Consider the following 23,707-nt stretch of genomic DNA (forward strand, 5'->3'; position numbering starts at 1 on the left):
TTCTTTTCCTGCTTTTTAACACATACAAGTGAAAGTTTTGTAGAGGAATAAACACTTTAAAAGACAAGCCTATATGAAGACAGAGCCCTTTATTTAACATTTTTACATGTGTTTTAATTAAAAAAAGAGCACGCAGAAAACACGCCGGAGTGAAAACCACAGAACCTTAGTAACAGCTAGTTTATATCCCCCTTAGTTTGTAATCTAGTGGATGAGAGAGAAGTTTATTTTCCTCCCCATATATTTGAAGCATTATGTTTTTGTAAAGTTCATTATGAAAAAGCAGTATTGCCTGAGCTGTAACAGAACAAGGCCCCTCTTAGGGATATTTTGTAGAAGTTTAGTGAACTAAAAAGGCTTAAGATACTAGCCTGTTCTTTTAAAAATAGTGTTTTTAAAGTACCAAAACAACAACTGGGTAAGAATATGAAAACTGGCAATCGAGGGGCGTTTACATATGTGTTTTAATAAAAAAAACCCAAGATTGCTTTTTAAAGTTTGGATTTATACAAAAAAATAACGTATGTAAAAAAAGTTAGCTGTTTTTTTTTTTAAACCAGAGATATGGAGCCTTCCTCACCCCCATTCCCCACACACACTTTTCTCCCCCCATCCTTCCCCCTTTTTTTCTCCTCTTTTTTTTTAAATGTCTTAAAATCTAAACCAAGGACAAACTTTTTTTTAAAAAAAGCCAGTGCAACAGAGATCAGGCCATGGGGGTAAGAAAACTGTCCTGAGTTTTAGGTGGCATGTTGATAACTCTTTTAGTGAAACAGTTTTGTAGGCAGCCTAAGTTGTTATGCTTTAACATGGGCAAGTGTTTAAAGTTTGAAAACAGTTTTCCACTTTATGAGGTATTTTTATAAGGGGGAGGGATAGCTCAGTGGTTTGAGCATTGGTCTGTTAGGCACAGGGTTGTGAGTTCAATCCTTGAGGAGGCCACTTAGAGATCTGGGACAAAAATTGGCCCTGCTAGTGAAGGCAGGGGGCTGGACTCAATAACCTTTTAAGGTCCCTTCCAGTTCTAGGAGATTGGTATATCTCCAATTATTACCTTTATCTCCCCCCATCTTACAGCCCATCAGAAACATTAACAAAAACAAGCTAAAAGATACATTGTAGCAAGGACTGCAAAGCAATAGTTACAATATTGTAGATTATTACCTTGTCTAAGCCGCTAGAGAATATATTTTGTTTTTATAGAACACTTTTATGCAAACCTAGGTGATGTACAGTATTAAATAATATGAAACAGTAGACGAGAAACCTGAGACATTGTTGAAATCAGAGGGGCTATGATTAAGTCCTAATGCAGAGGGCCTTGAGGTGGAAAATGAAAAGGTACAGCCGAAGCAGAAGATGGTATGATTTAAGAGGGGTGCTGGGGCTGCTTTGCAATGGTCCATAGGGAGCCTATAACCCTTATGGACAAACACCAGGGCTGGGTGAGGTGGTTGGGCCTTTGTTAGAGGAACAGGCCGTTCATATACCTTTTGTTGTTGTTGACAAACTGTAACCTAACTGCGCGTATACTATGGGGGCAACTTACTGCCCTTTTGACAAACCCCACATCCCTGGAACTCCATAAAAACACGCTTTACACACTTATTTTCAACTGACATTTTATTTTACAACACGGCCTATTTTGTTCCCAAAACACGTTCTACAGTTAGTGTTTTTTTCTTAACAAGATTTTGTAATTCGCTGAACAAGGATGTTCAACATTTTGCATTAAACATTTATCTGTTGGTTTGATGATTTCATCTAAAACGCTATTTGGGTTCTCGGCCTCTGTCACTTTGTTATACCAATAAAAACTAGCAGGATCTTATTAAAGGGGAAAAGACATTTGTCACATTTATTGTAAATATCATAATAAAATAGAAGATAACAGCAAACAACGTTGTTTGGCTACTTATTCCTATTATATATATATGTTAGTTCTTCATTCTGTTGTTGTTAAATCAATCAGCAGGTGGCTGGCTTCATTCTGTCAGATGTTTCCTTTGAGGTGCTGGGCTGGATTCCAGTTCACCCTTCAGGGGTCATCTGCTTGATTCCACTTGACACCTTCTTCGGCCGACACTGAATTTTTCAGGCTGGTAACTCCCTAACCATTCATTCAGCATTTAAACTAGACACTCATTCACATATACTTTTTATCTTAACTACATTTATTTTACTGTCTCTATCTTTTTGGGGTGTGAGACTTCTTGTCTTTTAACAATCAAGAAACATAAAATGAGATAAAAATGAATTAACAGAGGTGGGGGTCTCTATTTGTATACTATAATAGCCACTGTTTTGGCTTACCGCGGTGGTTACAAGGTAGGCAAAACTATGTAACTGAGGCATAGGGTTAATTGACGGCTTGCGTGCTGAGGTAACAAGGTGCTGAGTCAATTAACCAATCAGCAGCTTACAGCGGCCATTACAAAATAAAGTAGCGGTTACAAAGTTTCACTTAGAAAACAGGCACTTAGAGTTAATTGACGTCTAACAAGTTTTTGTACAAAGTATCTCCTTGAGCAGGCTTCACACAGACACAGCTATTTCTGACAATAAATCTTCACAAATTTACTTCTAATACAAACCTTAAGTTATAAAGTATTAACAATAAATCATTTCTCATATAAACCATGTTTAATAAATCATTTCTCATATAAACCATGTTTAATGTAAACCTTCTTTAATATCCCTACAACTTTGTCCACCAATTCTGCCCCTAGCGCTAAATGTTCCTGAGTTAAACAGAGGTGTAGTAAGTGAAGGCCCTAATAAAGGCCCAGTATGAGGCCTGAACTAAAGTAATGGTCAAGACTTAGCTAAAAAGCAAAGTCAGGCTGTGAGCTGAAGGCCGGCTCGGTTCACAGAAGCTGGCGAGAAAAGGGCTGATGTTGCATAAACATATATTCATCTAGCACACCGAAGTATAAAACACAGCATCAGAACACACTATACTGGAACATTTCATAGATAACAAGGGACAGTCTGACCCATCCCAATGGCAGGGGGAAAAGGGTAATATGATGGATAGAGTTGTTTTGTTCGAACCAACATGTACAAGGTGAGGGGCGGCACCTTGCTACCTAGAGGGGTTGTACCTCACTATGTAGAGGGGTTGTACCTCAATACGTCAGGAGTGATGTGTAACTTGTTTGTACCTGTGTATAAAAATGCATCCCTGGGGCGGTGTCTGGGTCCAGCCGAGGGGGCAGTGGAAAGTCCCGCCACTGAATGAGCCGAGTCCGTTGACCGTGGGCACATATTAGTAGTAAGCCCGGTAGACTAAGTAATCTACGGGGAACTATCTTTGTGTCCAATATGGCAATAAACCTGGCCGACGTGCCTTCGTACCTTACTAGACTCTGTGGTCATTGGGGGTTCTCGTCGGGTCTGCTGGGTCAGCTGTCTGCAGAGCTGGGGCAGCACACAGAGGGAACACACGCACGCAGCCGAGTGATATTAACATTGGAGAAAGCAGAGCACCACACCGGTAGCATCTGACAACACTTCTGACAACACTGGTGACCCCAACCTCTGATCTGGTGAGTAAGCGAGCTGCCCGCTGTAGGAATCGCGATCTAACATGGCAGAAAACCTCGAGCTAGGGAACCCCCTGATCCCCTCCCTTTTGATCTCCACGGAGTTTGATAACTCCTGGACCCACTGGATTGCAAGTAAGAGGGGTCCATATGAATTTAAAAAAAGAGAGTGGGGAAACATGGACTGGCATCTGCAGAGCAATGGTTGAAACTGAGGCTCTGAAAAACAGTAATAAGAGTAAAAAAGCAAGAATCTTACAACTCACGTCTATGGCAGTGTAGACGGTCCGGTGTGGGGGCTCGGCCCTCTCAGGTGCGGCCGGGAGCCAGGCCGCCTCACTACGCGGCCTAAATCAGCAGTTCAGTCTCCAAAGGTCCAAGCCCTAGGTCAGGGCAGGCAACAAACAATAGTCTAAGGGCTCAGACCCTCAGGCAGGGGCTGAGCAAACAACAATAGTTCAGGGGCTCAGGTCCTCAGGCAGGAGCTGAGCAAACAACAATAGTTCAGGGGCTCAGGTCCTCAGGCAGGGGCTGAGCAAACAGCAGGTAAGTCCAGACTTCTGTGTCTGAGCGCTGGTGTGAGGGGGAGGCTGCCACCCGTGAGCGGGGTGGCAGGGGGGACACAGGCCCACCCACTCCACTGTGTCCCAGCCCGGGGCCCTAACAGCGGCAGTTAGTCTGCTGCTGGGTCGGTGGGGTCCTGACCGCAACACACCGACATCGGCTCACAGTCTGCTGTAGCCAGACTGGGGTCAGCTACCCCCGGGATACTTTCTATCTCCCGCTCCGTGGGTACCTGCTCATCTCTGGTGTCCGGCGCTGGGTCCCACGCCATGGGCTCCTCGGCATGCTGAGGGCTGGCTAGCTCGGGCTGCTCCTCAGGACTCGGGTCGGGGGGACGCTCGAGCAGCTCCTCAGGGTACCGGGCTCGGGGAAGGCTCAGTCCAGCAGGAGCTCGGTCAGGAGCGTCTGTTCTCTCCAGCCGCCAGGCAGCAACTGAGCCCTGGGGCCGGGCTTTTATACTTCCTGTCCCGCCCCTTGACTTCCAGGGGGTGGGGACAGGCCGCAGTGGCTCCGCCCACTGCTGCAGCAGCTGTTCTGGCTCAGCCCTCAGGTGCGGCCGGGACCCAGGCCACCTCACTACAGGCAGTGAAATGGCTTAGACAGCATGTTGGCCAAACAGGTGATGGAAAAAACAAAGGAGGTAGAAGAAGCAACTCAGGCAGTAGAAGAGGCAACCCGGGCAATTAAGGAGAATGCAAATGCATACACTTCATGATGGCAGTGCCTAGATGGGTACAGGAGCCAGTTAAAGTATACTATGCTAATAGTGTGGGGACTGGTGATTTGTTTGAGACTCCAGACCCTGGCCAGGAGAACCCAAATGAATCAAACGAAGGTCTGTACAGAGATGAGGCATAGGTACGTTGTTTGTAAGAACGTTCAAAGGGGTGGTTTGGCAGAAACCGATGCTCAGTTGGCTAGTGTGTGGGGGTCACCCTACAAGTAGTGACCAAGACTGGTGGGCCCAGTGTGGCGCGGGTGACAGGCTGCTGGACCAGGGTTGTGGCCAGGCACGGACACTCAGGACGTGACCTGCAGGCTGCTTGGCCCAGGTTGGGAGCTTCTGCACAGGACTGTGAGGCCCCCCAGGCTGCAGGGCAAGCAGTGACCCAGCCTCTCCCTGGCTGGGGTCGCACCCTGGAACGTTTGGTTCCCACACACTGGCTCACAGGGGGTTTTCCAGAGACGGAGACAGAACTTAGGACACTCAAAGGCTGAATTTAAACAGATTAATGACCTTTATTTTGATTCAAACAGACAGGACCTGCTCTCAGCCGGGGAGGGGGGACCCCAACCCCGTAGGGAGGGCCTGGAAGAGTCACTGGCTACTAGACTCTCCCCTGGAAGAGGGATGATTCCTGGTGTGTTTAGTGTGGGGGACCTTTTCGTGATTTTTATACATTTTCTCCTTAATGCTTTTGACCTAGAATAAATAATCAGCCAAGAAAGGGCCGTGTTCTAGCTTATAACAGTGGGAACGTGCTGGGCATTGTGCTCAGAGTGGAAGCAAAGGGCAGGCGCTGGCTTTTAGCCAGACTGGCTTGCTGGGGATATCGCAGTGTACGGAAGGGAGCTGTGCAGCTTCAAGTGCCCTGGTCAGGGAGTGGGATGAGGTCCCTGCCCAGAGACAGGGGGGGCTGGAGACAAGTCCTGACCTGATGGAGGTGGGATAGAGATCCAGTTACTATGACAGTCTCCCTGAGAGAAGGGTCACAGATCCCAGCATTAGGTAGGGTGACCAGATGTTCCAATTTTATAGGGACAGTCCTGATTTTTGGGTCTTTCCTTATATAGGCTCCTATTACCCTCCACCCCCATCCCAATTTTTCACATTTGCTGTCTGGGCACCCAGCATTAGGGTAATTGATGACTAGGACTGGACAAACCCTGGAGACAGGCTAAGAAACAGGGAACCAGGCTGCAGCATGGAGGGGACTAGAACCAGGCTTTGTCACAGCTGGTCTCCAATTCCCTTGAGTTCACGAATCCCCTCCCACTGCTCCCTCCTCTCCCTTCGCAGGGGTATCAGGTTTACTGCAGATCCATTTTCTTGGTGTGCTGCAGCTTGACGTGGTGACAGTGAGATCTTCATCCAGGCACACACAGTCTGCGCCTCCTTGTATTTCAAACCTGTAACCCAGAAGCAATCCGAGCTAGAGTCAGTGTGTGCCAGGCACAGACCGGGGGTGACACCTCAAGTCTGGGAGGGGAGCTGCGCACTCAGACCCTCTGGATCCCCCCTCCCTGCAATCAGCCACAGGCCCCACTCCTGTCAGGAGGGGACGTTAAAGCAGCCAGTGGGGCATTTCCATCCCCTTTGACCAACGCAGAAAAAAAGAAACTCACCGATCGTCAAACTTGGTCCCGTTGGCCCATTTCCAGACCTGGCCCTTGTCCCTCCAGAGGCCGATCCAGTGATCCAGTCTGCCTTCATATGGCAGCAGAGAATCCTTGGAAACCCAATAAAAGCATCAGCTGTGTTAGACCCTGACTCTGCTGCTCCCCCACCTTGGGCTGCAGGGGATTTCTAGAGGCCTCTTCCATGGTTACTGGGTGAAGGGATCAGGTAAGTATTAACCCTTCACCCTCCCCGGCCTCTTTTTTGGGGCTGTGGCACCTACTGGGTGTAGCAGGAATTGAGCTGCAAGGTCACTGTCCGCCCAGCAGCCCCTTCTCAGAGCACAGCAGGGCCAGGAGGGAGAGGGAGCTGCAGAGGGAGGGCAGACAGACCCCTGCCACCAGGGATGGGGACCTGAGGGGAAGAGGCCTAAAGCAGACCTCACCTGCAGCTGTATTCCCCTGCCCCACCCATGAGGGAACCCTGGGGCTGGGGTGGGGGGGCAGGTTCTCACCTGCTCCAGCCCCAGGCAACCCATTGGCCTGGAGCTGACTGAGCCGGCCCAGCTCTGCACAGGCTGAGCCTCCCACCTGGGCTCTGGCAGACGCAGGGTCGAGGGGCTGGAGCCCCAGGTCCAGCCAGGATTCAGCTGCCAGAACCGCACTGACTCTGGCTGCCCAGCCTGGGAGGCACCCGGGCTCCTCTCTGCCCTACAGGGGCTGAGCCCAGCCTGACTCTGACCCTGTCTGTGGTGCCAGCGATCACTGGGCTTGGCACAAAGCATCTAACCGGCTTCTCACCAGCTCCTGCGGACTCTCAATCCCGGCCAGGGAGGCAGCGTGTGACGAGCAGAAGTTCTGGCTGTAGGTCCAGTTCCTATTGGCCTTAGAAAAATAGTAACATTTCCCTTGGATCCGGATCCAGCCGTCCGGACAGCAGGAGGCAGCAGGGGGCCATGGAGGAGATGGCCTAGATGTTACCACTAGAACAAACAACACACAAGGGGAGAGGAGCGTCTCTTCTGTCATCTCTCTGGAGAACGAGCAGGGACAGAAACAAGAACTGCCCGATGGGATCAGGCTGATGGGAGAGACGGGCCAGTCTGAGAGTGGCCAGCAGCAGCTGCACCAGACGCCACGGCCCAGCAACCCGACAAGCAGCGTAGCTGGAGTTTGTTATGACACACACACTGCGGCAGCGCCAGAGGCCAACCAGGCCACAGCCCCCATCGGGCTGGGGATGTACAGAGTGTGCAGCGAAGGGAATGGGGAAGGTGAGAGCAAGGGTGGAGTGTGTCTGGCAGGGGCGCTGGAACTGGGGTGGTAAGGGGGGGCCATGCCCCCCCCCATGTTTTAACCTGGCGGGTCCAGGCCTGCCCACTTGTTAACCTGGGCGTAGAGCCTCGGGCAGGCACTGTGGTGGTGGCAGCAGGGGCTGCGCTTCACGGACGGGGACCTGAGAGGGGGATCAGCTCCCCTGCCATGACGCGCAGCCCCTGCTAGCAGCACCAGCCTCTTCCTGGCAGGGGGCTGAGCTGGGCCTTAGCTCCCCTCCCCCCACCATGGGGCCCCACCCCCTGCTCCTCTTCCCTTCCCAGGCCCTGCCACCTGCCCAGGCCAGAAGCCAGAGCCGGGGTGTGGTAAGAGCCACCCAGGGAACCTGGGCTGCTGTGGGGAGCCCCAGACACTCCACCGGCCCTGGGGGGAAAGGAGTGGGGGAGGGGCCACAGTTCCTGCACCGGTGCTCTGCCTCCCCCCGCCCCCCCAGCAGGTCCCACGCTCCTGCTGCCCAGCACATGGATTCTCGTACAGGCTAACGGCAGTGTCATGTGCTCACACCTTCCACAGCCACATCTACAGAGCTGGGCAGCTCAGTCCAGGAGGCAGCGCAGGGTGAACACCGAGCGGGTCATTTCTGTGACTGATCCCATGGGAGCAGGTACAATAGGCAGAGGCACAATTTTAGAGATTCAGAGCCCCCAAAACACCAGCAGGCGGCAGCAGAGAAGCTGCCAGACCTGCTGGGCCCCAGACAAGGACACCTTGAAGGTGAGGGGCCCTCAGATCCAACAGCCTCTCTGAGCGGGTTTCCCTCCTCACCCATCTTACGTATCAAAGGGTCAGATCCCCTGGAACGCAGCCTGCAATGTGTGACTACACTGAGGGGAATGTGGGGGCAGTGAGAGCATCTTCTAATAATCCCAGCAAGCAGCACCCAGACCCCTCGCCTAGCTGCTAAACCCTCCAGAACCCCACTGATAACCCCACAGCCCCACACCTTGCTGAACATTAGAGTGAATGGAAATAGCCTGTAATTACACATCCCGTGCGCACCAACTGGCCGAGTTTAACGTCCTGGGGAGCCTTCCCTTTGGAGATCCCTGACCCCAGGGGTTAAATTCTCAGCAACACCACTGCAGTGATGGGGGCTCCCCCCAACAGCTGAATAAAGCTCACACCAGCAATGCTGTAGCCCCTGCCAGCCCTGCTGTGGGGACAACCAGGGGGAGGGAGGCAGGAAGGCCAGACCTGTAACCTCAAAGCCCTGAGCTGCAGACAAGTTACCCTGCTCAGTGAAGATCGGACACTGGATCCGTGTCAGTCCATCCATCCAAACGGATGTGAAGAGAGTCCCTGAGTGTAAAAGGGAGCAACAGAGGGGCTGGAATCGGGAAAAGAGCGACTGTCTTGTGTTCGCTGCCCTGGATGACTGGGGCTCAGGAGATCTGGATTCAGTTCCAAGCTGTGCCAGACTCCCTGCCTGTCCCTGAGGCTGGATCCACAAAGGGACGGAGGCGTTTGAGGTTCAGTATCGCAACACCGAACTTTTACTAGCCTAGGAAAACCCTGGAAAAACAACGGGACCCACAGGGCCTGAGCTGGGTGCCCGGGTGCCCCACGCAGCGAATTTGGGGGGGGGGAGCGGCAGGGCCGCCCAGAGGGGGGGGCAAAAGGGGCAATTTGCCCCAGGCCCCAAGCCCCACAGGGGCCCCCACGAGAGTTTTTTGGGGCCCCTGGAGCGGGGTCCGTCACTCGCTCCGGGGGGGCCCAGAAAACTCTTGCGGGGCCGGGCGCAGGAGCTTCTTCCTCTCCTGGTCTTCGCCGGCGGGGGGAGGGTCCTTCCGCTCTGGGGCAGAAGGACCCCCCGCTGGCGAATTACCGCCGAAGACAGAGCGGGACCCGCCGCCGAAGCGCAGCCCGGTCTTCGGCGGTAATTCGGCGGCGGGTGGCCCTTCCGTTCCGGGACCCGCCGCCGAAGTGTCCCAAAGACCCGCGGCGGGGGCCCCCCGCCGCCGAATTACCGCTGAAGACCGGGCTGCGCTTCAGCGGCGGGTCCTGCTTCGGCGGTAATTCGGCGGCGGGGGGCCCCCACCGCGGGTCTTCGGGGCACTTCGGCAGCGGGTCCCGGAACGGAAGGGCCCTCCGCCGCCGAAGACCCCGGGCCCCCGGAATCCTCTGGGCGGCCCTGGGGAGCGGTGCCTAAGAACGGGCTCCACAACAGCCAGTGCACTAGACAGGGGCTGCCCAAGCCAGCCAATAGGAGACAGTGACAAGGCCTGTGCCCTCCGCCCCACCCCCCTCAGAGCTCAGCCCCTCAGCCCTGGCTGCAGGGAGGGGCCCAGCCCTGCTAACCACCTGCAGTGGGGACCCCCCACCCTGGAGTCAGGTACCAAAGTCACTTCTTGGGAGAGCGAGTGCAGCAAGTGCCCAAATCCACTGAAACTGGCTGGGTGGGGGGGAGGGGGGGAGGAAGAGAAGACGACCTCCCTGATCACCTTTAACCCACTGGCAGGGCTCTCACCCCGACGTGAGACCCTGCTTCAGTCCCCTCTCCCTGGTGAGCAGGGATTGGCGAACAGGGGGTCCACGGCTCAGGTGGGCGCCCTACTGACTAGATCAGAGGGATTCTAACTCTCTGGCCCAATTAATATTTAATTATTCAATCAAAGCAGAACAACTTCAGCAGGAAATATTGAGACCCCCCCCCCCCCCCATCGGACTGTCCCACACCTCAGTGGCTGGGCACTCACCTGAGAGGTGGGAGACCCCTGGTCAGATCCTGTCTCCCCTCAGACAGAGGGGACTGGAACTGGGGTCTCACATCCCAGGGAAGGGCCCTACCACTGGAGCAGGGTTAAGGGTGGTGGGTTTTCTTGTCCCCCACCTGTTTCACAGAGGCCGGCAGCCTAAGCACACCTGCCAGATCCCGCCCCACGGGCTCGACAGGCCTCTGGGTGCCAAGAGCCAAGCAGCAGCACACGCCCAGAGGCAGAACATGAAGCGCTGAGGGAACTTCTACAGCAAATGTCGTCCCGATTCCCCGGGTGAGCTCAGGCGCCCCCAGGGTTCAGTGGCATCCAGGCAGGGGGTTAGTAGATCACAGGGTGCCTGAAACTGGGACTTCGGCTCTTTAGTGCCCTTTGTGGAACGAGGCCACGGTGCCTTGGCTCCCCTGCCACAAAACAAGGACAAGGACACGTCCCTGCCTCACAGGGGTGTGCGGAGAAATCCATTAGTGTCCCTGATGTTCTCAGGACTGACAGCGATGAGGGGTAGGGGAACCATGAAAGAGCCTAGAGAGACTCCTGTCTGACCTGACTGCTAAAGCAGAGCGGCCGGGGAGAGATGAGGTGGAGCTGTGAGCCACGAAGGAAGAAAGCTCCACACCCAGAGACTGAATCATCGGGGGTTGGGAACTTACCTATCAAAGCTGCTACTAGAGCGACGATGACGACCATTGTAACCACGATTATGGCTCTGAGGGCAGCTGGACGATCCCATACTGCAGGTTTCCTGGAGCTGGAATTAGCTGGATGATCTGGAAGATAAAAACCCGTTAATGCTCCTGGGGTGACTCAGACCAGAATTATTTGCCATCAGGCTCTGATCGGACACACACCAGATATTTATTTTGACGTCTTAAATGGTTCTGTCCCAGCTCTGGACACAAACATTAACTCCAACTCCCATCCAGACTGCGAAGGAGAACATCACTCCCCAAATCACCACTGTGATTAATTCGCCCAATTAATCCCCAGAAAGGACCCTGCAGAATTCAGAGGGATTCAGAGGAGGGTGGAGGATGATCAAGGGCCTAGAAAATCCATGACAAGAGTTTGAAAAGCCTGGGATTGTTCGCCATGGAGAGGAGATGAATGAGAGGGGACAGGATAAACTGTCTGTGCAATAACAGATGGGACAGAAGGCAGCTCGGAGCTTTTGTTGATAAAGGTGTGGGTCCAGGGCCGGTGCAACCAGGAGCGGCTCTAGGAATTTGGCTGCCCCAAGCACGGTGGCATGCCGCAGGGGGCGCGCTGCCAGTCGCCGGTCCCGCGGCTCCAGGGGACCTCTTGCAGACGTGCCTGCAGAAGGTCCGCTTGCCGCCCTCCCGGTAAAATGCCGCCCCAAGCGCTCGCTTGGCGCGCTGGGGTCTGGAGCCGGCCCTGGGTGCAACCACTAGGCAAACTAGGCGGTCGCCTAGGGCGCCAAGATTTGGGGGTGTCCGGGATTTTTCCTCCCCTTCCTTCCCCTCACACAGAGTGCGGCACGGCTGATTGGGTACCTGGGCCTGATTTAGCTGCTCCCATTGGCCTCCAGCAGGCAGAGTCCCTCCAATGCTCCCCCCGCCTCAGCATCTTGTCGCCAGCACTTCGCTCCATGTGGAGCCAGCGTCTGACTGGCCTGGGCCTGGTAAGGGGAGTTCCGGGGGAGGGGCTGTCAGGGGGTGAGTTAGGAGTTCTGGGGGGGCCCTCAGGGGGCTGGGGTGGGGAGAGGGACCGGAGCAGGAAAAGGTTGGATGGGTCAGGAGTTCTAGGGGTCCTGTCAGGGGGCGGAGAGCGGCTGGCTGGGGCGTGGGAGTCCCGGGGGGGGGTGTCTGTCTAGGGGTGAGGGTGTGGATAAGGGTCGGGGCAGCCAGGGGACAGGTAGGAGGTGGGGTCCTAGGGGGGCAGTTAGGGTGGGGGGGGTCTCAGGAGGGGGCAGTCAGGGACAAGGAGCAGGGGGGGAGGGGGGTTGGGGGTTCTGAGGGAGGCAGGAAGGAGGAGGGAGAGCATGGGGGCTGGACTCAGGTGGGGCTCTACCCCCCCACCCCCCCCACACACACACGGTCTTCTTTTTTGACTGCTGAAATATGGTAACCCTAAAAAAGTGGTGCCCTGGCTTGGCAGTGAGGAGTCGCCTTCCGGAGGCACCGGAGAGCCAGAGCGTCGGCTAGCCGCACCGCCACTTCTGCAGGCCTGCTGCCCCCCGGCACCGCGCCGGCTCCTCCATGGCTGGGGCTCGCTGCTGACGCTCTGGTGCCTCCGGAAGGCGGCTCCTCCCTGCCGAGCTGCTGCAGCAGCCCCCCACGCCTGGTAAACCCAGTGAATGGACTCGGGGCGGGGGCTGCCGGGGTGGGGTGGGCTCACGGGGGGGCTGTGCACCCTCCAGGGGAGTTCAGGGGTGGGGAGGGGGGAACCTGGTCTGGGGAGCAGCCCCTGGGCATGGCTGGCCCCTGGGGTTATTGGGATTTGCCTCTCAATGAACCGCGGGGAAGGAGGCGGGGGCGCAAGGTGGAAGTTTTGCTTAGGGCACAAAATATCCTTGCACTGGCCCTGTGTGGGCCATCCCTGCACGCCCCCTTGTGGCCTGGTATGGCACTGTGGGTGCACCCCTTCTTAATTTCCCTTGATTGGCAGCAGTACGTTTGCTCTTAGGCCTGGTCTACACTAGGACTTTAATTCGAATTTAGCAGCGTTAATTTGAACTAACCGCTCAACCGTCCACACCAGGAAGCCATTTAATTCGAACTAGAGGGCTCTTTAGTTCGAATTTGGTACTCCACCCCGACAGGTGGAGTAACGCTAAATTCGACATGGCTAGCTCGAATTAGGCTAGGTGTGGATGCAAATCGAACTTAGTAGCTCCGGGAGCTATCCCACAGTGCACCACTCTGTTGACACTCTGGACAGCAGTCCGAGCTTCGATGCTCTGACCAGCCACACAGGAAACGACCCGGGAAAATTTGAATTCCTTTTCCTGTCTGGGCACTTTGAATCTGACGTCCTGGTTGGACATCGGGGCGAGCTCCGCAGCACCTGCAACGATGCAGAGCTCTCCAGCAGAGGAGTCCGGGCAATCCAAGAATAGAAAGAGGTCCCCAGCATGGACTGACCGGGAAGTCATGGATCTGATCGCTGTGTGGGGCGAGGAGTCTGTGCTCTCGGAGCTGCGCTCCAACAAGTGGAATGCAAAGACCTTCGAGAAGGTCTCCAAAGCCATGATAGACAAAGGATACAGCCGGGATGCGATGCAGTGCCGCATGAAAGTCAAGGACCTGAGACAAGGTTACCAAAAAGTCAGAGCGGCAAACGGACGCTCCGGAGCACAGCCCCAGACATGCCGCTTCTACGAGGCACTGCATGCCATTCTCGGTGGGTCTGCCACCACTGCCCCACCAGTGACCGTGGACTCTGACGATGGCATAGTGTACCTGGACAGTTCCTCGGCGATGTTCGCCGATGGGGAAGATGAGGAAGGGTTTGTGGAGGACGGCGCAGGCGACAGCGAACACAATACCGCTTGCCCTGACAGCCAGGATCTCTTCATCACCCTCACAGAGATCCCCTACCAACCCTCCCCGCCTGTTAACCCAGACTCAGAATCAGGGGAAGGATCAGGCGGTAAGTGCTACAAACAGGGAAACATTTATTTTTTAAAAAACAGGTATATAAAAAATAGAAATACTATATAAAAAATTTAAAATCTCAAACTATACAAAAAGTAGGTCCACACATATAGGAATAGAGCAATAATCCTCTTGGGACAGTTCAAAAAAGGTCTCAGAGAGCAGCTCGAAAAGCCTCCGCAGGAGGTTCCTGGGGAGAGGTGCCTTGTTGGGTGCTCCATGGAAGCACACTCTTCCGCGCCAGGAGATCCTAATGTACATAGGAACCATCGCCTCCACCAGCATTGCTGCATATGGTCCTGGTCTGTGCAGGGCTTCCCTTAGCATCCGCTCTCTCTGACTCTGAGTGACCCGCCTCAGGGTGATGTCGTTCTGTACAGGCTGCATCTAAGTAGGGCAATTAGTGTATTGTTACTACTGTTAATGGTTTTAAATTAGGTTGCATAACAACGACCCTCGCTTAACAGCCACGTGCTGGAGGCCACAGAGAACAAGCAGACATTGATCTTTCCCGTGCACTGGCGGGAGGGGCTGGAAAAGGCTCAGCCTTTCTGCTTTACAGATTGCCTTTAGCAGGAGAGCACAGCTATCCACTAAATGATAAGCATTATCTACGTTAAGGCTTACCAGGACTGTCTGCAAGACGGATTCAGCTGTCTCTCCCCGCTTGTCCGCTCTCCTGTGCAATGGCGCCGCCAATGAGAGCATATTCCGAAATCTCAAACTTGTCCTGAGATCTCGTGGAACTTGGTGCCCTGTATGGTCTTGTTCAGAGAAACTGACTACACTGTGTTCACTGTTGGCAAACATGTATCTGTTCAAGGAAATCACTTTCTGTTTCCCATCACACAGCTTCTGCTCTTTCCCGGACTGCCCCGGCATCCCCCTCGCAGAGGCAGGCTCAGATTAGGCGGCGAAAGAAAAAAAACTCGGGACGAGATGTTCGCGGAACTGATGGCCTGCTCCAGAGCCGAGGCGGCCCAGCAGAGCCACTGGAGGGAGACCCTCTCTCAGCAGCAGCGCTCACACAGCGAACGGGAGGACAGGTGGCGGCAGGAAGACCAGCAGGCGACTCAAACGCTGCTTGGGCTAATGAGGGAGCAAACGGACACGCTCCGGCGCCTTGTTGATGTTCTGCAGGACCGCAGGCAGGAGGAGAGAGCCCCCCTGCACTGTATCTGCAACCACCCTCCAACGCCAAGAAGTCCTGTCCCCCCCTCACCTAAAATTACAAGACGGAGGGGCGGTAGGGGCCGTGAGAACTGTCACTGCACCACAGCTGAGCGCTAATGTACCACACACCTCTGACGCTATAACTGTGTAGAAGCGCTTCCCTTACAGGATCACCCAGTCCAAAATCCAAGTTTCATCACCCCACTATGTAATAGATTAATAAAAGCTGTTTGCTGTTGTTCACTCTTTCCGTCACGTCTTTCGTGTCACAAGACTGTGTGTATGTGGGGGGGGGCAGGGGATTTATAATTGCACGGGATAGCCTACATTAGCAGGGTACAGAGTATCGGGGGCAGGATCAACTGCAGGGCACACACAGACTGCAGTCAGTAGTCACCAGGGTCACTCTGTGTGGTGTATGCTGCCCCGGGTCATTCTGTGATGTGTACGCTTGTCCACGGTCCTAGCGCCTGCCACCCCCTAATGTTAAGGCATGCTGCCCTTACCATGCACTTCCACCGTAGGCGCGATCCTCTCCGCTGCCCTGAGCCCCAACAAGAGCCCTCATCCACGGACAGATACTCACCCTTCCCCCACACCCATCACCCCTTCCTACGCCCAAACCCACAGCCCAGAGCCTGCATCCAAATCCCTATCCAAAGACGGCCCCACTCGCCCCTTCCAGCAAACCCACCCCTACATGCACAACCACTTGAAACCGTCCCCCACCCCAGAGACCTATGTAGGAGCAGGAGGCTGTCCATCCTGTATTGTACAAGCGGTCTGTACATCAGTGCACACCGTACCCAGCACAGTATGCGTCCATGTTTCAAACCCAGAACAGAAATGCAAAGTAAAAGAAAGATTTATTAACAATAACTGTTCCGTTTAATTTGTTTTAAAACGTGTTTGGGAAGTGGGGGAAACTTGGAGAACGGGGTATGTAACTGCAGATGTCACTCGACACAGAGACACAGGCCCAGGATCAGCCTCTCTTAAAATCAAGTGGAGAGTCATAGGTTACTCTGCTCTCCGAGGAAACTTGCTTTCAAAGCCTCCCGGATACACAGCGCTTCCCGCTGGGATATTCTTTCGGCACGGGTGTCTGGCTGAGCGTAAACAGCAGCCAGGCGATTTGCCTCAACCTCCCATCCAGCCAAAAAGGTCTCGCCCTTGCTCTCACAGACATTATGGAGCACACAGCAAGCAGCAATAACTACGGGGATATTCTTTTCGCTGATGTCCGACCGAGTCAGTAAGCTCCGCCACCTCCCCTTGAGACATCCAAAAGCACACTCCACCACCATTCTGCACTTGCTCAGCCGGTAGTTGAAGAGTTCCTTCTCACTGTCCAAGGCGCCTGTATAGGGCTTCATGAGCCAGGGCATTAGCGGGTAGGCTGGGTCCCCGAGGATCACTGTAGGCATCTCCACATCCCCAACCGTTATTTTGTGGTCCGGGAAGAAAGTTCCTGCCTGGAGGCGTCTAAACAGACCAGAGTTCCTGAACACACGCGCGTCATGAACCTTGCCCGCCCACCCGACGAAGATGTTGGTAAAGTGTCCCCTATGGTCCACCAGTGCTTGCAGCACCATTGAAAAGTAGCCCTTTCGGTTAATATACTGGCTGGCCTGGTGGGCTGGTGCCAGGATAGGGATGTGAGTCCCATCTATAGCCCCACCACAGTTTGGGAATCCCATCGCGGCGAAGCCATCTATGACGACCTGGACGTTTCCGAGAGTCACTACCTTTGAGAGCAGTTGCTCAACGATTGCGTGGGCTACTTGAATCACAGCAACCCCCACGGTAGATTTGCCCACGCCAAAGTGGTTCGCTACTGACCGGTAGCTGTCTGGCGTGGCAAGTTTCCAGAGGGCTATGGCCACTCGCTTCTGCACACTCAGGGCTGCTCGCATCCAGGTGTCCTGCCGCTTCAGGGCAGGGGCCAGCAAGTCACAGAGTTCAAGGAAAGTGCCCTTACGCATCCTGAAGTTTCGCAGCCACTCTGTTTCATCCCAGACCTGCAGCACTATGCGGTCCCACCAGTCCGTGCTTGTTTCCCGGGCCCAGAATCGCTGTTCCACACCATGAACTTGACCCATTGCCACCATGATCTCCACTGCCCGGCGTACCCTGCTTTCTGAGAGGTCTGCGCCACTCTCCTCACCGCGCTGCCGGAGCCTCCTCGCCCGATTTCTCAGCAGCTGACCGTGGAAGAGGTGGACGATAAGGTGCGAGGAGTTGACAACGGCCATAAGTGCAGCGATGATCGCAGCGGGCTCCATGATCGCAGTGCTGTGGCGTCCGCGCTGTAACCGACCAGAAAAGTGCGCGAACAGATTTCCCGCCGGCGCTTTCAGGGAGGGAGGGCGTGATTGACGGTTCGATGACTACAGTTACCCAAAACCACCCTCGACACATTTTTTCCCCCAGCAGGCATTGGGAGCTCTACCCAGCTTTCCAATGGGCAGCGGGGACTGCGGGAACTGTGGGATAGCTTCCCACAGTGCACCGCTTCCAAAGTCGATGCCGGCCCTGTTAATGTGGATTCAGAAATTCGAATTAGTGTCCTTAGTGTGGAGACACAAATTCGACTTCATAAGGTCGAATCCACAAATTCGACTTAAGTAGATTCGAAATAGTCTTGTAGTGTAGACAAGGCCTTACAGCCCAAGGCCAGGAGCCGCCAACACTAATTAACAAAACCGCTCGTCCCCTTTTAATAAGGCTTCAGGACAGGAGCAATTTCAACAAACAGTTCATATGGTCCTCACCTCAGGACCCTGGGTCAAGGATTCCAAAGTTAACATCCATCAAACCAAGTCTCAGGCTGATTAGGTTGGTCTCCTAGAGCCTGCAAGAAACTACCACCACTTGCTGCAGCCTGCCTGGCTTCTACTCCCCTCTCTCCTTCAGCTCCCTCTTCCTCTTCAGATAGCCCAGGCCTATGGTGGGGCAGGGCCGCCTTGATTACACCTGTGCCAGATGTGGCCTCCTGCCTGTCCCTTAAAGGGGTAGTTATCACTTTCCCATTGTTCTCCTTGTCTCATAACCCCAGAAAAAGGGGATGTTCAATGAGATTAAAAAGGTGGGAAAGGAACTATTTTTTCCAGCCTATGTATGATTAGACTGTGGAACTCACTGCCACAGGAAATTGATAAAAAGAATTTAGGAAAGTTAAAAAAGGGATTGAGCATTTATATGGTTAACATGAATATACAGAGTTGTCATAATTAACCACCAAAGGTTGGTGGGAACTTTGGAAGAGCCTCCTCCATCCCAGGGAGTGTAAATCCAGGGAACCCCTGCTGGAGTTCAATCTTAGCAAATCCTCATCCCTAGTGCCCAGAGACACATCTGAGGGCATGATACATTCACTGGCAAAACACAAATGAATGTGCTGTGGCCACAGGCAGCTACACCTGCTCCTGGCCATGCACGGAGGCAGGGCTCTGCGTGGGTTATGAGTGCAAACACCTCAGCTCACACACTGGAAGGACAAACAAACAGAAGGAAAAAGCAGTGACAGGAGCGACCCAGGGAGACGCGAGCCAAATGTTTTCAAGGGGGTAGAACACGTACAGTCCTAAAAACCATACGTGCAACTGCCACACAAGAGAGCACGTGCTGCACGAGCCGAGTCCATTGGAGCAATACAGCCCCTGCTGCAGGAGGCGGGGGTAAGGGTGGGGAGGAGGAAAGAGCTACACCCGCCCCGAAAGGCATCTCCTCCCTCCAGCCTGTTCCTAGGCAGGGAAGCTCCAGTTACCTCGTTCTCCTGAACCCTTCAAGTCTATAGAACTGTTAAGAAGCTGTCCAGGAGGATCTGCTTCTGCTCCCTTCCGCATCTCTCCTTTCAGGGAGGCAGCGGTGGGTGCTGGACTCTCATCAACTCGGAGCCAGCTGCAAGAAATGGCTCTACGCAGTCGTGGCAGAGTCAGTTCCAGTCAGTGCAGTGTCCCTGGCTTTGGCTTCTCTCCCAGGTGATCTAGAATGTGAAATGTCAGAGTCAGGACAGCATAAGGGTCAGTGGGTTTGTTTGTGGTGTCCCATCCCCCATTCATCAGAACAGAAGCCCAGAGTAACAAAAGCCCAGAATAGTGCAGTAACCAACCCCCTCCTGTGTCATCAGGCCCCTCACTGAAGTTTTCTGCATTTCCTCTCACTCCTCAATTGGGAGTTGGGCAGAAGAGGGGCACACGGACGCTGGGTGTGGGGTGCAGGCAGGGATGTGCACACGCCGTGTGTCTGGAGTGAAGGGCACAAAATGCAGAACTGTGCGTGGTCCCTCCCCCTGCACTGGCAGCTTTGGGAAGTTGGGGGTGGGGTGAGTTTGAGATGCAGCTTTGGGAGGGGCACAGACACAGCACCTTGGAAGGGCTCTAAGGGACACAGTCCCCCCACACCGCGCTGGTGGCTGGGCCGGGCCCGTGTCCCTCTGCAGGCCGCTCCGCTCCCGCACCAAGGGCCATTCTTGCTCCGGAAGTTCCACCGCCCCGCGCAGAGCCGGATTCCGCTTTTCTCTGCCTCTGCCCCTCCCACCGCCGCCATGATGTAGGGGAGCAACAGCCCCTGCCCCCCTTCAGCCTCCAGCTGGGCCCTGCTCCCCCCAACCCCGGGGAAACCAGCTCCTGCGGCCCCAGCCCCGCTCTCTCCGGCGGCTGCGCCGCGTCCCCCCAACGCAGGTTCCGGGAATAGGCAGCAGCCAGAGCCCAATGCTCAGCGGGGGGACAGGGGGGTGCCGGGGGGTAGCTGCGTCCCTGGAGCTGACTCAGCGTGTCCCTGACCTGGCTCGGAGACACGCGCTGCCCGGTCCTCACCTGAGACCCGAGCGAGCAGATCCAGAGCCCAGCGCGAGACAACAACCGCCTGCGCACGCAGCGCCCAAGGAAGTGACGCGCCACAAAGCGAGTCCAGACCCTGCCGCCCCCTTTCTGATTGGCTCCAAGTCAGAGCCGAGCCAATCGGCGCTAGTAGCGGGGACCCCACCCCAGGAAGGACGGTCCCACCATCGCTCCCTATGAGGCAGAACCTGACCCAGGCGACAAGCCAGGGCCCGCACTGCGGGGTGCAGAACCCACCTTCCCCGCCCCCAGCCCGCTGTCTGTGCGCGCTGGGGAAAGGAGGCAGGTTGGAAAACAATCCCAGCGACACAGAGCTAATGATGGGGGGTAAATTGGCTGTTACCGCTCAAGAAAGGTCTTGGAGTCACTGAGCAGACTCAGTTCCAGTCAGTGCAGTGTCCCTGGCTTTGGCTCCTCTCCCAGCTGACCTAGAATCTGCAATGACACAGTCAGGACAGCATAAGGGTCAGTGGGTTTGTTTGTGGTGTCCCATCCCCCATTCATCAGAACAAAAGCCCAGAGCTAAGAATACTGCAGTAACCAACCCGCTCCTCTGTCATCAGGCCCCTCATTGAAGATGCCCCATTTCCTCTCACTCCTCAATTCGGAGCTGGGCAGGAGGGGGAAAACACTGGATGTGGGGTGCAGGCAGGGATGTGCACACGCCTTCTATGTCTGGTGTGCCCTGGTACACAATGCAGAGCTGTGCGTAGTGCCTCCCCCTGCACTGGCAACTCTGGGAAGCTGGAGGGGAGCGAGTTTGAGATGCAGCTTTGGGAGGGGCACAGACACAGCACCTTGGAAGGACTCTAAGGGACACAGTCTTCCAAACCCCCTTGGTTGGATAAAAAAAAATCAGTGGTTTAAATTTTGATTTTTTATTTAAATAAATATGGTTTTAAAAGAAACCAATTTAAAATTAAACTTGAAATAACAGTATGTTATGGCCTAAACTACTTATAATCCATTAAAATAACTGAAATTAAAAGGAATAATATTCCAGCAGAACATATTTGCTGATGAAGTCTTGAAGAAAGTCAGGCCACTGAAGTGGTGCCAGTCACTGGCTAAGCACCGGTGACAGTTTGTTAAAGCAGCTTTGGACAGCAGTAGCCTCTTGTGATGGTACAGAGAGACCATTCTCTTCATTTCAGTTTATTCAAAGTTAAGAAACCGATTGGGAGCTGAAAAAGCAGCAAAGCTTGTTTTGCTCTTCCAATCTATGGATGAAAACTAGGTGTGAGAAGGAGAGTTTTAGAGCCATGGTTCTCAACCTGCAGGCCAATCAGCACATGGCTGCGGCCCATGTGACATCCTCAGGGCCAAACAGGTAGTACTGGATGCGGCCCACAATGGTACATGGGTTGAGAACCACTGCTCGAAAGTCTTAACGAACATGGAGCGGGAGCCACAAAGGACTCAGGCATTGCACCACCGCTCCTAGCTTGTAGGCGGCTAGAAAATCCAAGAAACACCACTGTGATCCACAAAGCTGATTTAGGCGCACAGGCTCCTATCAAATGAATGGGGAGCCAACACGTTAGGTGGGGAGCCACTTAAGCCAACCAATGGGAGATGTTGACCAGTGGGGTGTGTTCTAACCTCTGCTCCTCTCTCAGCGATAGGCACCTAGATCCAGACCACAGGGAGGCTATTGACTACAAAAGCCTGAGAAAGAGGAGATGCCACATTATATCTAGTCCAGTGGTTAGGTCACCACCTGGGACGTCCAGATGAGTCACACGAGGCAACAATGCATATCCTCAAAGGCTAAAACAGACACCTAGAGAACTTTTAGTCTCATAAACTTCGGTGCCAAGTGAGTTTAGGGGCCTATCAGGTTTGTCAAAAGTTTTGTGGATTGAAGCAGAGTCGAAACTGGGATTTAGGCATCTAAGTACTTTTGCTGATCCCACCCATGATGACTAAAAGCAATCAGTTCAATTCACTAACTACAGGTATTTATTACCTTTTTATTTATTTATATCATCATAGCAGCTAGGATCCCTGATCATGGGCAGGATACATGACTTTAAGTAATCCGTTTTAAATGCAAAACATGTTTTGAGAACCGTTTTTCCCCCTAACATATCCAGCATATTTAAAGGTATTTTTATTAAAAAAATTTAAATGCTGAATTTAAGTTTAATTTAATTCTGAGTTCCATCCAAATAAAGCTTGACCAAAACAAAAAACATTCCCAAAAATTAAAAGTTGAAAATCTGAATACTTGTACATGTAGCTATATTATTTAAGCAATTAATGTGTCTAGATATAGTGTATCCTCCTGGTTAAGAAAAAATACCAAATTTACTGTAAAAGCTTTATTTAGATGTAGATCTAAAGATTTTAATGGTTATCAGTTTATGAGAATCAGCCTCCCTTTAGGAAAAGTAACTAAAAAGTAAAAATGGTAAATTAGATGAAAACTGTCTGTTTAAGTGGAGGTACCTGCTTGCTGCTTTAAATCATGATTAACAGTGGAAATTTAAAATCTGGTTAATTTAAGTCAATCTGCCTTCATCCCTCCCACCCAAATACTGACAGCTCTGAGAGGTGGAGATTTGCATGGGGCTGGGGGGTTTCACTCCCCCCTGCACTGACAACTCTGGAAGTGGGGTGGGGTGGCTCTGAATAAGGCAGGGGTGGTCTGTTATTTTTTGTCAAGGTCCAGTAAAGATCCAGACACCAGATAAAATAATACCAAAAAACCCAACAACAGCAACTGTAATGATAATAAGTAAATAAAAAGATTTCACAGTCCATTCAAAAGTGTCTGGTGGTCCGGATTGGTCTGTGGTTCGCCTATTGACTACCCCAGTGTAGGACTTGGAGAGACATCAGCCCACCCCCACGCACTGGTAGCCCTGGGGGCAAGGTGCGGGGCGGGGGGTGGTGGGCGCGGGGCTCTGCATGGGTTGGGGGAGGGGCAGACTCCCCCTCTCCGCACTGAGAGCTCTGGGACCGGATGGGGGGGTGGGGCGGGGCACGGGTGTTTGGGCTCCCGGTTACACACACCTGGCTACAGCTGCACGTCCTGCCCCACGCTCACCTGCTCCTCCCCTTAGTCCTGGGCTGAGCTCCCCATGGCCGCCACAGGGGTCACTGGGCCGGTCCCGTGTTCCTCCGCGGGAAGCTCGGGGCAGTTCCCCTCCCACCCCAAGAGCCGCCATCGCTCCGGAGGTCCCGGTGCCCCGCGCAGAGCCCGTGTCCGCTTTGCTCCTCCTCTGAGCTGCCGCCATGATGGGGGGGTGGGGGAAATAGCCGCAACCCCCCTCCAGCCTCCGGCAGGGCCCTGCTCCCGCCCCCCCCCGCCCCCCGAGGGAAACTGGCAGCTGCGACAGATGCTGCAGCCCCAGCCCCGCTATCTCCGGCCGGCTGCGCTGCCAACTTGCCAGCCGCCGAAGCCAAAGTTTGGGGGGGGGTGCCTGGGAGTAGCCGCGTCCCTGGAGCTGACTCAGCCCATCCCAGACCCGGCTCGGACACACGCGCGGCCCGGCCCTCACCTGAGACCCGAGCCGGCGGCCCGAGACCTGGCAGACCTGGAGCCCTGCACAGAACAACCACCACTTCCGCGC

General features: G+C 53.9%; 2 protein-coding genes across 2 annotated transcripts in view; one reads left to right on the forward strand and one right to left on the reverse strand.

Moving 5' to 3' along the window:
- Nucleotides 1-23,707, forward strand: part of LOC123345648 (protein S100-A16-like) — a 643,389-nt gene that overhangs the window by 248,101 nt on the left and 371,581 nt on the right. The gene's annotated exons all lie outside the window — the stretch shown is intronic.
- Nucleotides 4,884-23,707, reverse strand: part of LOC123345636 (C-type lectin domain family 2 member D-like) — a 348,976-nt gene continuing 330,152 nt past the window's right edge. The window contains exons 3-7 of the mRNA XM_044982627.1: nt 19,055-19,273; nt 11,149-11,265; nt 7,248-7,429; nt 6,456-6,559; nt 4,884-6,239 (exon numbers count right to left, since the gene is read on the reverse strand). Coding sequence (XP_044838562.1) covers nt 6,089-6,239; nt 6,456-6,559; nt 7,248-7,429; nt 11,149-11,265; nt 19,055-19,133 — 633 coding nt within the window. The 5' untranslated portion in view covers nt 19,134-19,273 and the 3' untranslated portion in view covers nt 4,884-6,088. The remainder of the gene's footprint in view (nt 6,240-6,455; nt 6,560-7,247; nt 7,430-11,148; nt 11,266-19,054; nt 19,274-23,707) is intronic.

Source organism: Mauremys mutica, chromosome 12 (genome assembly GCF_020497125.1).
Source record: "Mauremys mutica isolate MM-2020 ecotype Southern chromosome 12, ASM2049712v1, whole genome shotgun sequence".
Taxonomy (NCBI): Eukaryota; Metazoa; Chordata; order Testudines; family Geoemydidae; genus Mauremys; species Mauremys mutica.